Source organism: Dasypus novemcinctus, chromosome 2, assembly GCF_030445035.2.
Source record: "Dasypus novemcinctus isolate mDasNov1 chromosome 2, mDasNov1.1.hap2, whole genome shotgun sequence".
In the NCBI taxonomy this organism is placed as follows: Eukaryota; Metazoa; Chordata; class Mammalia; order Cingulata; family Dasypodidae; genus Dasypus; species Dasypus novemcinctus.
The window spans coordinates 82,579,594-82,595,205 of NC_080674.1; the positions used below are offsets into that span (position 1 = coordinate 82,579,594).

Below are 15,612 nucleotides of genomic sequence, written 5' to 3' on the forward strand. Positions count from 1 at the left end.
AAAAAATCCTCCTCTGCTGTAGATGTACAATAATATGTGTTAACTTACATATTATATATGGTATGTAATATAAATGCCCATATAATTTATAAACATATAAATATACCTATGTGTTATATATAAAATTATATTAATTATATAAATAAATATTTATCAGTGCCACAAATGGAATAGAGACTGTGTGCCACTTATGAAAGACCTTTTTGCACTGTTAAAATATGACTTTTATTACATGGCATTTTGTGCTGTGGTTCAAATGGCAGGTATATCTTGTTCTGCTGAAACTTATGTGTAAGTGGAACTTTCTATTTCCTACTGAAAATAATTTTAATATTTCACACAGTCAGAAAGATTTATGAATGAGATCTGACATTGGATAATAAGATATGCAAAAGTGGTCACATAAATCTCTTCTTTTGGATCTAAAACATTTATCTCAACGTCTAATTCTGGCAGTGTGGAGGACTGAGCTAATTTAGATTCTTTTTACCTACAAAACCAGAACTGTTTAACACATAGAATAGCATAAGAAAAAAATATTTTAATACATAGGTGATCTTTACAGATAGAAAGGGAAATCTCCAGCTGCCAAATTAAAGAAGGAGCATAAAGCCAGAGCAGAAAGCTTGTATCTGAAGCCATAGAGGTTTGGGGATTTTAGGTTGGATACAGGTCCCAAGACCTAGGTATATTTGCACAGAAGGGGGAGGAGAGGTAGCCTTATGCTCCTTAAAGTAGTTGAGATTCCTGCCTAAAGTCTGGCTCTTGGAAAGCTGCCGCCTTTGTGAAATAAGAACTTGAAAAATTCTGCCCATTGGCCCAGGAAAGAAAGCAGGAATTTTGTCTTTGCCTTGGGTTCTGGATTTTTTAAAATCTTCTTTTCAAAAATAAATGTCTCTCTGGCCTGTTTAATTTGAAATTCAGATTTATAATATGTACATGGTGTGAAAATTCCAAACTGAGAAATTAGTGTAAAAAAAACAACAACATACAGTTCTTGGACTTGTAACATTCATATAAAGGCAGTGGTCACCAGGGGTTCTGAGGAGAGGGAGAGGGAAGAGTAGGTGTAACATGGGGCATTTTGGGGGCATTGAAATTGTTCTGCATGACCGTGCAATGATGGATGTGGGCCCTTATACATTTTGTCAAAATGCATAAAATCGTGCAGGGCAAAGTGTAAACTATAATGTAAACTATAGACCACGGTTATTAGCAGTAATTCAATATGTGTTCATCAATTGTAACAAATATACCACACTAATGAGAGATGTCGTTAGTGGAGAAAAGTGGGGGGGGAGGGGATAGGTTTTATGGGAATCCCCTATATTTTTGATATAACATTTATATAATCTAAAGCTTCTTTAAAATAATAATAAACAGTTCTTGGAATGTTTAAATTCTAAGAATGCTAGGAAGAATCAAGCACAAAGTCATTCCATTAGCAACATTTCTACAATTTAGACTTGCCGCTAGTGTGCTCACAGTGAAAAATTATAAGTCTTGTGAGTAAATATCTACCATGAGGTCAAGTCATCAGACACAGCGAACAATAGAATTATCACTACAAGAACTTCAGCTAACAGGAGGACAATTTGTAAAAGACTGAAAAATGAGAATATCTAAAGTATTATTATAGATTTGCTTTTAAATAAAGAAATAGAAGGCAATAAAGAAAGAATAGATTTCTATGTGAAAAGACAGGTAATCATGTCAAGAACTAAACAGAAAATCTAAAAATGGAAACTATAGCTATCAAAGTTACAAATCCATTTATTGGAAATTAATGAATTTGAAAGATAATGAAACAGGCATAGCTGAAGGGATTTAGAAACAGATAATCAGTAGAGGGAAATGACATAGAATGCAGCAAAGAGGAGAAAGAGATGGTGAGTCTGAGAGATTTACAGACATAGAGAATAGAAATGGAAAGACAGATTACCTATTTTTTTTTAAAGATTTATTTTATTTCTCTCCCCTGCCCCAGCCCCCCCTGGTTGTCTGCTCTGTGTCCATTTGCTGTGCATTCTTCTGTGTCTGCTTGTATTATCAGGCAGCACTGGGAAACTGCATCTCTTTTTGTTGTGTTATCTTGCTGCATCAGCTCTCCGTGTATGCGGTGCCACTCCTGGTAGGGCTGCACTTTTTTCACGTGGGGCGGCCCTCCTTGCGGGGTGCACTCCTTGCACATGGGGCTTCCCTGTGTGGGGGACACCCCTGCATGGCATGGCACTCCTTGTGTGCCTGCATGTGGGCCAGCTCACCACACAGGTCAGGAGACCCTGGGCATAGAACCTTGGCCCCTCCATATGGTAGATGGACGCTCTGTCAGTTGAGCCACATCCACTTCCCCAGATTACCTATTAAAAAAAAAAAACCAGTTAGATTGACAACAAGCAGCAAGAGAGACCAGTAAAGGGAAGAGAAGGAATCAGGATATATTGTCAATTCAGTAGTAGTGAGGAAAGGAGACAAACAAAAGGAAAGAATGATAGAGTGTTCATAAGAAATCAAAATTTAAATATATCAATATCACAAATAAATCTTTAAAGACAGAGGTTCTCAGGTTGGATTAATAATAACAACAAAACAGCCGTGTGCTAAATTTTATGTTTTTGATAGAAAGTAAAGGGTTGGAAAATAGAATCAAGGCACACTGTGAGCAAACAAACAAAACCCAACTAAATAGCAATATTAATATTAGGCAAAATGAATTTTAAGGAAAAGACAAACAGTATCATTACTTAATTATCAGGACTATCAGCTAGGAAGACAAGACAATCTTTTACTTGTAAACTCCTAACAACATAGCTCAAAAGATATTTGCAAAAACAGAAGTACAAAGAAAATTGACCAATATACAATTAGAGTTTTGCATTTTTGTCTCAAAAAACCCCCACAGAGTAAGGAGACAGAAATAAATATATGAAAAATTTGATCAACACAATCAACAAGCTTGAGCTAGAGCCTAGCACATGATGACTAGAGTACACAGTCCTTTCGGAAGCATATGGAACGTCTTTTTTTTTTTTTTTTTTTAAGTCTTTATAGGCCTTAAAACAAAGCTCAGTTGATACCCAAAATTGATACATCACAAACTGTAAACTTTAACCACAAAAAAACAAAATGAGAGATCAACAACAAAAACTAACCAACCCCCCCTCATAGTTTTTGGGTTTTTTTTTTTTGAGGTACTGGGGCCAGGGATTGAACCCAGGACCTTGTACATGGGAAGCCGGTGCTCAACCACTGAGTCACATCAACTCCCCTGAGTTGGTTTTTTTGTTTGTTTGCTTGTTGGTTTTTTTTGTTTCTTTTTAGGAGGCACTGGGAGCCAAACCCAGGGCCTCCCATGTGGGAAGCAGGTGCTTAACTGCTTGAACCACATCTGCCTCCCCTCATAACTTTTTTTTTTAAAGATTTCTTTTTTATTTCACTCCCCTTCCCCCGCCCCCATTGTCTGCCCTCTCTGTCCATTCACTGTGTGTGTTCTTCTGTGTCCTCTTGGATTCTTGTCAGTAACACTGGGAATCTGTGTCTCCTTTTATTGTGCAGCTCTCCATGTATGAGGCACCATTCCTGGGGAGGCTGTGCTTCTTTCGCACGGGGTGCACTCCTTGCGTGTGGGGCTCCCCTATATGGCAGGGCACTCCTTGCATGCATCAGCGCTGCATGTGGGCTGTGCTCACCACATGGGTCAGAGGCCCTGGGTTTGAACCCTAGACTTCCCATGTGGTAGGTGGATGCTCTTTATCAGTTGAGTCAAATCCCCTTCCACCCTCACAGCTTTTTTAACCTAAAAAATGCATTTATAAATAGTCACGGAAATCACAAAATATTTCAAACTGAAAGGCAATGAAAAACTGCATATCAAAACTTGCAGACAGCTGCAAATGCTGTATAAACATCTCCAGAGGGATATTTATAACCTTAAATCCATATATTAGGAAAAAAAGACACATGAATGACTTTTAAACCTCTGAAAACTGCTGGGTGTTATAGATGTCAGAGAGGTGTAGTTTAAAACATTGAAAACCATTTTACTCCATTGGTTTAATGAAAATTAAAAAGTCTAATATTGGCAAATATGTGGGAAATATAAATATTTTTCTGTGGGAGTTAAATTAGTATACAACTATTTCGGATAGCAGTTTGTCAGTAGATGATTAAAATTGAATATGCATATACACTATGAGCCCGAAACTTTTACACAAAGAGAAAGATAAAAGATTATTCATTGTATTTTTGTAATAGCAGAAAAATAGAAGCATCTTAAATGCCTATGTATAAAAGATTGGCTAAATAAACTGTATTATGTATGTCTATATCATAGAATATATAGCAGTTAAAATGAATGAGTCTGATTTACACATATCAATATAGATAAATCTCAAAAGATTGCAAACATTGCTATAAAAATTTTAAATGAAAATATTATCATGTATTGCAAATATATACATATATATAATAAAATTATAAAGATAAAGAAGAAAGGGGAGGAAGGAAAGAAGGGACACGCATCGGTTTTGGGATAGAAGTTACCTGTAGGGTAGAGCATGCCTACTGAAATTGGAGAAAGCAGGCTTTAGCTGTAACTGGTGAATTTTTAATCCTCAAATAAAAAAGGATGATGTTTAAAAGAATATGGCGAAGTGTTAATGTTACTTAAATGTTAATTGATGTATGGGTGTCTTGTTATTTTCTGTGCTTTTCAGTATGTTTGAAGTTTTTTCATACTTAAAAATAAAACATTAAATGAAAAATAAAAGGGAGTGTGTGTAGCTCAGTGGCTGAGTGCCTGCTTCCCCTGTATGAGGTCTGGGTTCAAGCCATTGTCCCTCCTAAAAACAAAAGACAAAGTCCATCTCCATTCCCTTTTTGCCTCTATCTTTTAAATTCCTAATTATGAATCCCTACATTGAAAAGAGGTGAGAAAAAAACATGAACCCCTTAATTTTATTCCTTAGATGAATAATGATTTGTGTTTCAAATAAATCTTAATAGGATTAAAATTTTCATTCCTTCATTTTTCACTATTTTGTGGTAGTTGAAGTTTATTGGTGTAAGGATTATAGTCCCTTCCAATGCAGTTCTCCTTTACATAATTACATGCTTTAAAATGTTTTTAAATTATTTTTCAAATTTAAATAAAAATTATATTAAATATTTCAGCCAAAGAAATACACTAATGTGTATTCATATTAGATGAGAAGGAAGAGAAGTTTGTTTCATATTTCTTCTCTTAAATCTCATGCAGTATTCTACCTAATCTTTTGTAAGTAAGATGTGAGGCTGTGTCTGATCAAAAATACCTGTGTGGTTCTGTTTGCCTCTGTGAAGCCTTTAGGCCCTTGATCGCTTTACCCTGAAGTGGCACAGTGCAGCTTCTTATGATAGAGACAGGAGAGAAAGATCTATCTCTGCTCCTTGGAGTGGGCTCATCTTGAGCCCTTGGTATTTTGGCCACACATCGTGGCTTCTCTTGGTCACTGTGGAAGCTAAATGCATCCCTTTCCTGCCTCCTGTTTCCAGCCCTACACAGTTCTCTGGGCATGTGAATTGGACAGAGCTTGAAATCCTCTTCCTTCTAGTTCCCTATGTGCAAAAATCAGGAGCTGCTTCTCTTCTAGTTCTAGGAGGAGGAAAGTGGGCAGTCAGTCCTAAGAGAACTGCATTGTAAGACACCCTGCTTGTGGATATCTCAAAGCCTTGGTGGGCTGCAGGATAGCTTTACCCTTCCCTTCACTGGCTATTGGTACGTGTGGTGTGAAATGCCCTCTTGAAGTCATCTCCAAACGTGCATTTGCTGGATTTCTAGACTCAGTACCAACACAATTCCTATATTCCTTAAGCGTTTGGATTATGATCCCCTGAGACACAGTACTTAAACCTTTGCTTTCCAAGCTCCTGTCCAGATGGTGCATCCAGGCTTCCTTGTGGCCTGGGTCTGGAGGTGCCAGCTCTAGTGCCTAACCCACCTTGACTGAGCTCTGCCTGACCTGGGCGGTTGCCCTTTGGAGCCAGTATAGCTGATCTCACCAGTTTATTACCTTACTTCTGCTCTTGATTGTTCAGTCTTCCAAGGCTTTTGTGTATGCAACTATGCCATCTACTTAGAACATTAAAAGAAATGAAGGGGCATGGAGGGCTGACAGAGCAAGATGATGCAACTAGAGATGCGGGGAGGAAAAGCATAATAAGAGACACAATAAAGCAGGGAGTGGAGGTGGCTCAAGCTATTAGTCACCTCCCTCTCATGTCAGAAGCCTCAGGTTCGGCTCCAGGTGCCTCCTAAAGAAACAAGCAGGATGAACAGACACAGCACGTGCAAACTATAAGGGGGGGTGGGGATAATAAATAAAACTAATCCTTTAAAATAAAAAAAAGAAACTGAAGGAACATGCTTCATTTTCAATGCCTTGTTCCTTCTTATAGAGTGCAGGGGAAGAAAGGGACTCCAAGTGCCCATTAGAATTAGGTTTGGGTGGGACCGAAAATCTAAAATAACAGTGGCTTAAATAAGACAGAAAAGTCTTTTTTCCCATCATGGGAAGTCTGGAGGGAGCCAATTGAGGACTGGTGTGGGCTTCATGATATCAAGATCCAGGCTGCTTCTATTTTGTTCTACCTTGTGTAGCCCACATTCCCAGTTGTTCTACTGTGAATGGCCTCCATTCCCACTTCAGTATAACCTCGACAGCTTCAACTGTAGCCATGATGTCCATATTTCAGCCAGCAGAAACAGGAAAAGGGGAGAAGGGTATGCTCACTTCACAGAAATTGCCCATACCACTTTTGTGCGGAAACTAGTGGGTCAGATCTTAGCCACATGGCCACAAGTCTTGAGGTAAGCTAGCTGCAAGGGAGAATGGGAAATTCTGTTTTTGTTCAGGGCAGCCAAGTGACCAGGTAAGTTTGAGAGTACTAATTATTAGTCAATTTGCAGCCCCTGCCATGGGAGCCATGTCTTAAAATCTTTAGTCATCACCGTAGTGGTTAGGACAGTACTGTGCACTTAGAAGGTGCTCAGTACTTTCCAAGGAAAATGACAAGTGCTAATGGATAAAACTTCATCTTCAAAAGCGTTATGCAGAATAGTTAAAAATAGAAGTCTTGGGGTCTGATTGCTTGGATCCAATTCTAGCTGTACAATTTACTGGCCATGACAGGCAAATTACTTAACCTCCCGTTAAGTAAGAAAATTATAGTTAAGAACTATAGAGTTGTGAAGATTCATTGACTTCATAAGCAAAAGCTCCTAAAATGATGGCTGGAGCATAATAAGCTCTCAAATAGATTAATTTCATACCATTTTAGAACTCTTAAAAGATATAGGTATTCATATCCTTACAATATAAAGAAGATTGCTCAAATAACTTTTTAAAGAATATTTTTAATTGCGGGTGAAACACATGAAAGGGATAACATTGGCTGTTGGTTGTGACCTGGGCACTCATGCCTGTGGTGGTTTTGCACCTGAATGCTGAGTCAAAAGTTTTCCTCCATGGCTACAGGAAAATCAGTCGTATGAGGAACCAGGCAACCCAAAAGACCAGGGAGCCACCTAAATCTTCAGACAGCACAACATTTTTCTGATTTTCTAGGAAATAGCAGTCTATCATATTTTTGGTATTTTGTTTCCCTAATTAGGCTGAGTGATTTTCAAAGTCAGAGCTGTGTTCAAAGCTAGAGGCCATGTTTCTTCTTTTATGTGGACCCGATCAAGGGCTGTTAGTTCACGTTTTTAACAAATATTTCCTGAGATCCTACTATGTGCACCTAGTAGATCCACTCCCACCCCCAAACATGTATGTGTATTAACACCACAATTGCTTATAAACATTTCTGTAAGAAGAATATCTCAAGATTTATTCTTCTGGTATCTAAGTCACTTTCTAGGAATAAGACAGGTTCAGGGAGGCACTTGATTCCAAAACCTGGAACCCTGTCCAATAACCCACTCAAAATGTTATGCATGATAGCTACTACGTTAAGTAAAATGAAAGCTAATACATGAAGTCTTTTTCTAGAGTGCCACAAATGATTTGTTGTGGTTTTGTTTTTTTCCCTTTACATTTTTTGTTTTGAAATAATTTCAAATTTACAGGATAAATGCAAAAATAATGAAATCTGTATACAGAGAACATACCTACCACTCAAACACTCAAATCTACCAACTTTTAACATTTTGCCACATTTGCCAGATTATTCTGTCTATCTATATATCTATTTTATAAACATTTGAGACAAAATGATTCTTGGCTTTTAATGAAATAAAAAGAAAAAAAAATTATTTTTTATTTGTGTATGCCACAACTATGTATAGATCAATTAAAAGAAGAGTTGGAAGTTCATATCAGATACCAGCTCGTTTCCAAGTGTCAACTGAAAATAGAAGTATGTAACTGGCATGTGGTAGAAATACTGACTCTACCTAACTGGATTCACAGAATACCATATAGTTCTAGGACTTTGGGGAAATACCATTTCCAACTTCTTGCTACTCAAGACTTAGACACAGTAGATTGTGAGAAGCAGTGTTTATTTAGCTTAAAGAAGAGCCAGCCCATACCTTCTTCTGGAGAGTGTGAAATCTGTGCTTGGAATCAAACCAGCAAAGGGAGGATGGGCCTCTGGACCACATTCACAGAGTTGTGTTTTTGTGATTTTTTTGTTTTTTTTTAAGTTGTGCTTTTGACCAGTGTTGAGGGAGTTGTTCAGAAATGATTGGATAAAACTTATAGTGATATTGAGGATGTTGCTGAGGACATTTCTCACTATATTATTCAGTGTTTTTTAAATGAAATTCCATGGGATAATTTTTCTTTGACCTCAGATTAAGATTAGTGGAGTGACTGCTAAACAAATTTATGTACCTGATCATGTGTCCCTCTTTGAATTGGCTTCTTCATAGCTCAGCTAATTTTTTGTCTATTAAAGACATTTATAAGTTTACAGAAAATACAGTCTTCATATACCTTCCCCCAACCCAGTTTTCCCTATTATTAACACTTTGCATTAGTGTGGTACCCATATTGCAATTAATGAAATAATATTATTGTAATTATACTATTGAACATAGTTCACAGTAGGGTTCACTATTTGTGTTGTACAGTCCAGTAGATTTTAAAAGTTTTAGGCTAGTAACATGCACAATCTAAAATTTTCTCTTTAAGAAGAAATTTTTAAATTTCAATTCAAATGTATAATTCAGCTTTGTTAATTACATTCACATGTTGTGTTACCACCATCATCACCATCATCCATTGCCAACATTTTTGCATCACTCCAAGCAGTAATTCTGTACCAACTAAACATTAACTCCCCATTCCTTACCCCCACCCTGGCCTCCAGTAACCTATGTTATAGTTTCTGACTTTATGAATTTGCTTCTTCTAATTATTTCATATCAGTGTAATTATTACAGTATTTTCCTTTTGCATCTGGTTTATTTCACTCAACACAGCGTTCAAGGTTCATCCATGTTGTCTCATATCAGAACTTCATTGCTTTCTACAGCCGATAGTATTCCATTGTCTGTATATACCATATTTTGTTTATCCATTTATCAGTTGATGAAAACTTGGGTTGCTTCCACATGTTAGCTATTGTGAATTATACTGCGGTGAACACCAATGTGCAAATATCTGTCTGAGTCTATGCTTTCCATTCTTTTTGGTATATACTTAATAGCCAGATTGCTGGGTCATATGTTGATTCTGCACTTAACTTTCTGAGGAACCACCAAACTCTTTTCCACAGTGGCTGAACCATTTTATATTCCCACTAATATTCCTATTTCTCCACATTCTCTGCAACACTTGTTATTTTCCATTTTTAAAAATAGTACCCATTCACTGATTCTTTCTTCTGCCAGCTCCAATCTGCTGTTAAAATCCTCTAGTGAATTTGTCATTTCAATACTGTGGTCTTGAACTCCAGTGTTTCTGTTTGGTTCTTTTTAAAAATTTCTGTCTTTTGATGAGATTCTCATATTGTTCATTCATTGTTTTCCTGATATCCTGTAGTTCTTTCTTTGTGGTCTCCTTTATCTTCTTAAATATATTGAGGATCATTTAAAAAAAAAAAAAGATCACCTTTATCTGGTATGTCTGAAGTCTGGTGTTCTTCATTGGTGGTGGTTCTGGCTTTTTATCTCATTGCTTTGGACGGGTTTCCTGTTTGCTTGTTTGTCTTGTAATCTTTTGTTGCACACTGTTAATTTTAATATTTTAAAATGTTAATTCTGGCATTTAGTCCCTACTTTTTGTTCCTTAAGTTTGTATGCAGATAGAGCTATGACAGAGATTTCTTTGAGTGCCAGGAGCTAACAAAAAGAAACCATCACAAAAAATAACTTTCACAATCTTTACAAATTGACTCTACACTGGCTGGTGCTTTTCTTCAGAGCTTAACTTTCCGTTAAGAATATCAATTTGGGGTCAGCGTGGAGTGTGGGGTTCATCTCCGTCCTTTCCCATCTTTTTTTTCATTAAAAGAAATTTTTTATTGAAGTATATCATTCTTACATGAATACACATAAACTATAAGTGTGTAGTAAAAGTTTTGAACTTACAAAGCAAACATGCATATCATCATACAGGACTCCCATACATCACCCTACCACCAACCCCTTGCATTGTTGTGAAATGTTCGTCACAAATCCCTCCTTTTTTTGAGGCCCACCTATAGCAAGTGTTTGGGACTTCTCAAGATAAAATATGTGCTGGCTTCATTCCAAGCTTCATCTTATCAATGCTCACTTTTTATCTACCTCCTCTGTCATTTTTCTCACTTGTCTTTACTTTTGTCTTATTTTATAGTATTAAGGTGGAATATAAATTCGCATAAACCCAGATGACCAGATTTAAAGCTGGATAACCATAATCATCCGTATATAAAAGAGAATTTAAAATTATATCCAGAAGCTGTAGTATAAGAAAATATGTTGAAAGAGAACTTTGAAATATTCCACCTTATTCCCAGGAGCTTGGCTCCTCCATACCTGAAATACAGTAGTTGAAATAATGACATGAGTGTGAGAAAAACAAATTTTTAAGGAAAATAAAGTGTAACCATGGCTGCTATACAATTAGACTGAATAGTCATGGAATGCCAGTGATCTTAAGTTTCTTATATGCATAGTCACTCTTTTAATTGGACATTGCAATTTAGGAGAGACCTGAGTTCAGGACCTGTACAAGGTCACATAGCGATCAGCTTCTTGGCTTCCTTTAATTGTAGTCATAGAGCACTACATGGTATCCTAATGACTAAAAGTAATTTGTGATTTAAAAAATTGTTTCAATTTTTTAAAAAGTTTTCTCTTTCATTCAAAGGAATGCATATATAATTAGATCAAATATTCTTCTAACCCAAAGTAATGGCAAAGGGAAATTTTAAATTAATAAGACCTAGATGTAAATAAGTTGGACAGAGAAAATTAGCAGAGGTTCCTCAATTGTCCTCTTTGAAAAGGGAAAAAGATGATACAGGGTTTTATGCATGCCAGAAACAAAAGTTACGGGCTCCAGCTTCACCAAACCAACATGGTGCCAATAGAGACTGCTAGAGGAATGAGTAAAATGTGGGGATTTATTGGCAAAAACACGTGAGAAGCAGGCACAGCACTGACAAGAGAGAGAAGATTAAATTCATCCAGGGAAGACACCATTTCTAATCTGACTGCTCTGTACTACCCCTTGGTGGCAAAGAATAGAAATGCAGGGACAATACACCTCTCAAGTAGTGCTGGGACTGTCTGAGAGTTGTGATGATGTGCAATTTGTGGTCCAAATCCTTGGGAGACACGTTTCAAGAAAATATAGCCCTTATATCTATCCTCAGATATTTTCCAGATATTTGGTTGGTTCACAGATTTGATATCTGTATATTGAATCTGTTCTACAGTGTGCAATGTTTACTTGTAGTTTTTTTGGTGGGCTCACAGAGGTGAGAAATTAAATTATTTTTGTGGCTATCAACAATTCCATAATATGTGTGGGTTATAATTGTTGTCTATCTTCATTTTCACAGTGTCTGGACAATATACGGTGTAATGGTTTAATGACAGTAGTGTTTGAAGAGAATTCCAAAGTTACTGTACCACATATGATTAAGTAAGTACATTAATCCATTCCCTTAGATTTGAATCAAGATCAAATTGATAGAGAACATAAATCTCTGAAGAAATTTTTGTTTCAGTAGGATTCTGTTTTTTATGTAGAATATTTCTTTACAGTAGTATATAAGTTTGTGTTATGCCATTATAAATAAGACTACCAAATGAGTTTTCAAATTCACACTTTACCTTATTGACTCATAACTTTGAAAAATCGTTTTTTTCATACTGTTAAATGTGTCTTCACTCAGGACAAAAGCCTATCAAGATTTTTCAAGTTCAGTATAAAAAAGTTAAAATAGTGATTGTCAGATATGTGCAAGGTCAGTGTAGACTAAGGGTACCAGACTCATTTGCTGTCTTCCCAGTGGACATGAATTGTATTACCATGCATTTGCCTGTAGAGATCCCTGTCCACTTTGAAGATGCCCAACAGGAATTGACTGAGCTTTGCCATGGTACCCACTGCCCACATGTGGATTTATGCCAGAGGCTGTTTGCGTAAGGCTGCATCCTGCAACACAGATTTTGTTAACAAAGAAAATGTTATCACTTAAAATGATCATTTGGGAAACTACAGTTTAAAAAGAGAAGTTAAATAATAATTAAGTGCCAGAACTTTCTGTATTAATGCTTTTGTCTCTATATGCATTTTGTTTTCAAATTAAGAAACACTTTTTTTAAAAAAGAAAAAGAAATAGTTTTTGGAGTATTTCAAAGTAGACCAAATTGCTCATTGCTTTTCTTCCTTGGTTATTTGCATTTCAAATTTTAAGAGCAAATAATTTTCTTTTAAGTTTTGCAATGTCTTTTAAAAAGTTACATGGAAGTAAGAAAATGTTTATCTTACATGCCTTGGTATGATTATTTTGAAGTCTAACCTATTTATGCTATGGCATTAAGTAAAATTAACTTTAGAAGGTAAGTTTTCCTCTTCTGATAGGTATTAACTACAATTAGCATTATTCCAAAGGTACTAGTTTAAAAACTTAATTATTGTTTCAGATGAAGGCAGAGCACATAATAGTAGTACAATACTTATTATGGAAAAATACAATTTATAAAAGAATGATACTATTTTAAAATATTAGTCAAATTTTGCATCATTTTGGGGAGGATCATTTAAAAACTCCAGGGCAAAGATTTCTTTTGCATTCTGTTTTCTAGGTTTTTAGTTTATTTTTATAGTTAAAAAAAAAACCAAGTTATTTTTATAAGTTTTTTTAAATACCAAATTAGTTGAAAATGTATGCTGCTAAGATGAAAAATAAGTCAAAGGTTTGAATTATGACTTAATTTTTGCATTCACATCATCGGGTTAGAGAGTTTTCTTCTTAATTTTCTACCATAGGATTCTTATTTTAATATTTAACAAATATCTTATTTTAATATTTAACAAAATGATTTTTATATATACATGCAAGTTTTATTTTTCAAAGGTTAAACCAACTGCTTTGGAATTAGAATGCATACATTGGACAGTGTACTCAAGTTAGAAGCCCCTAAACTGTAGGGCAGCTGTACTCCCCCTATACATACATGTTGACCTTTAAAACTGAATACAAATATAAATGTTAGAGAAGCGGACCTGGCCCAGTGGTTAGGGCGTCCGTCTATCACATGGGAGGTCCGTGGTTCAAACCCTGGGCCTCCTTGACCCGTGTGGAGCTGGCCCACCCGCAGTGCTGATGCACGCAAGAAGTGCCCTGCCATGCAGGGGTGACCCCTGTGTAGGCAAGCCCCACGCGCAAGGAGTGCGCCTCGTAAGGAGAGCCACCCAGCACAAAAGAAAGTGCAGCCTGTCCAGGAATGGTGCTGCACACATGGAGAGCTGACACAACAAGATGACACAACAACAGAAAAAGAGACACAGATTCCCGTGCCGCTGACAACAACAGAAGCAGACAAAGAAACAAGACAGCAAAATAGACACAGAGAACAGACAACCGGGATCTGGGGGGAGGGGAGAGAAATAAATAAATAAATAAATCTTAAAAAAAAAAAAGAGAATATAAACTTTAGTTTGTGTTTTGACCAGTTAAGACCAGCCCCCAAATGCATCCTCTTTCCCCTATGATGGCAGTTTTATCATTGTCCATTTCCAGTCTCTTTCGTGTAACTATCTTATGTAAAGACCAAGACTTGCTTTAAGTACACAGAGGGGATCCTTCAGTGAGTAGGAAACCTGTATTTCAGACTGTAAGGATTTTCTATTAGTGTCATGCATGTTTTGATGCCCATCTACACTGTATTAAATGTATTACCACAAGAAAGTGAACTTTCAAATATTTCTGCCTTCTATTTTTTCCCAGACTCATTGGATCTGTTTCTCCTCATTCAAAGCAAAGATTATGATTTTGCAATCTCCATCCCTTCCCCCGTCACAGGCGATGGCCCTATTCTACCCTAAATTCTGTATTCCTGCCTCCCTGTGCATCTCCCTGGCTGCATGCCATGAAAAAATGACTACATTTTACAGAGTTGAAAGAAAAAATTATGCCATCTTCATTGTCTTGTAAGTGACATGGCATCACTTTGCAAGCATTCTCTTCCCTTTAAAACTTACTAATTAGAGTGGATAATTTGGTTTCAATGTCTCAAGCCTGCTTTTAAATTGTTAAAAAAAAAGGAGTTGCTATTGTCATAGGAGGCTGAAAAAACATATTGTCTTTCTTGAGAGTCCATTAGGACATAAAATGAGATCTTATTTAGTAGAATACAAGAAAATTAAATAGTTTCATAATATTTTATTTCTTTTCTTTATTCAAAATGAAAATATATTCAGTTTTTAAGGACAGTGGTGTAATTAGTCAGTTTTATTTTAATTTCATATTTGCTGCAGTGTTTTTTTCTCCTTGTGTTTTGATTGAATTGTAGTCAAAGATGCAAAGTTCAAAATCACAATTAGAATGCAAAGTTGTAATATTTATTAGGTGAAACTATCCCTTTAAATGGTATCCAATGATGTTTATATTTTATATGTATAGACTAATGTTTGTTTGCTTTTAATCGTATTCGACCTTCACCTTCTTAGAAATCAGAGATTTCCAGTGGGAATCTGATGAGTGAAATAGTGATTGATTACCTCATTCAGCCATCTTCTAGATAGATTCATAAAATTTTCCAAGCTCATTATAACCTGTTCATTTTACAAATGAGAAAGTTCAGAACCAGTAAAGTAGGTTGAGGGTGACAGAGTGTGGCAAGGAAAACCACACTATTTTCAAGAATCTCAGATGCGTTTGTGTGTTTCTAAGATCAGCAATGTGACTAAAACTAACAGACCACCCTTAGTTCCTCAGCAGGGGTAAGCTGCTCATTTAAAATGCTCTTTCATTTCCTGCAAATGAAGCGCTTCCACCTGCACTGAGCATGTTCCCAAGAGTAAGCTAAGAAAGCTATTGATTCCTTTTTATCCTAAGGAAAATGAATCTATATTTTAAAACCCCTTAAAGTGCTGAAGGGGCTAATTAAGGACACTCTCAACAAGC

The 15,612-nt window shown here is 36.3% G+C and overlaps 1 protein-coding gene across 3 annotated transcripts in view; it reads left to right on the top strand.

The window, feature by feature from the left end:
• RASGRF2 (Ras protein specific guanine nucleotide releasing factor 2) overlaps window positions 1-15,612 on the top strand; it is a 287,125-nt gene that overhangs the window by 133,819 nt on the left and 137,694 nt on the right. For all 3 annotated transcript variants that reach the window (XM_004455898.5, XM_004455899.4, XM_004455900.5), the window contains exon 13: window positions 12,037-12,119. In XM_004455898.5, coding sequence (XP_004455955.2) covers window positions 12,037-12,119 — 83 coding nt within the window. The remainder of the gene's footprint in view (window positions 1-12,036; window positions 12,120-15,612) is intronic.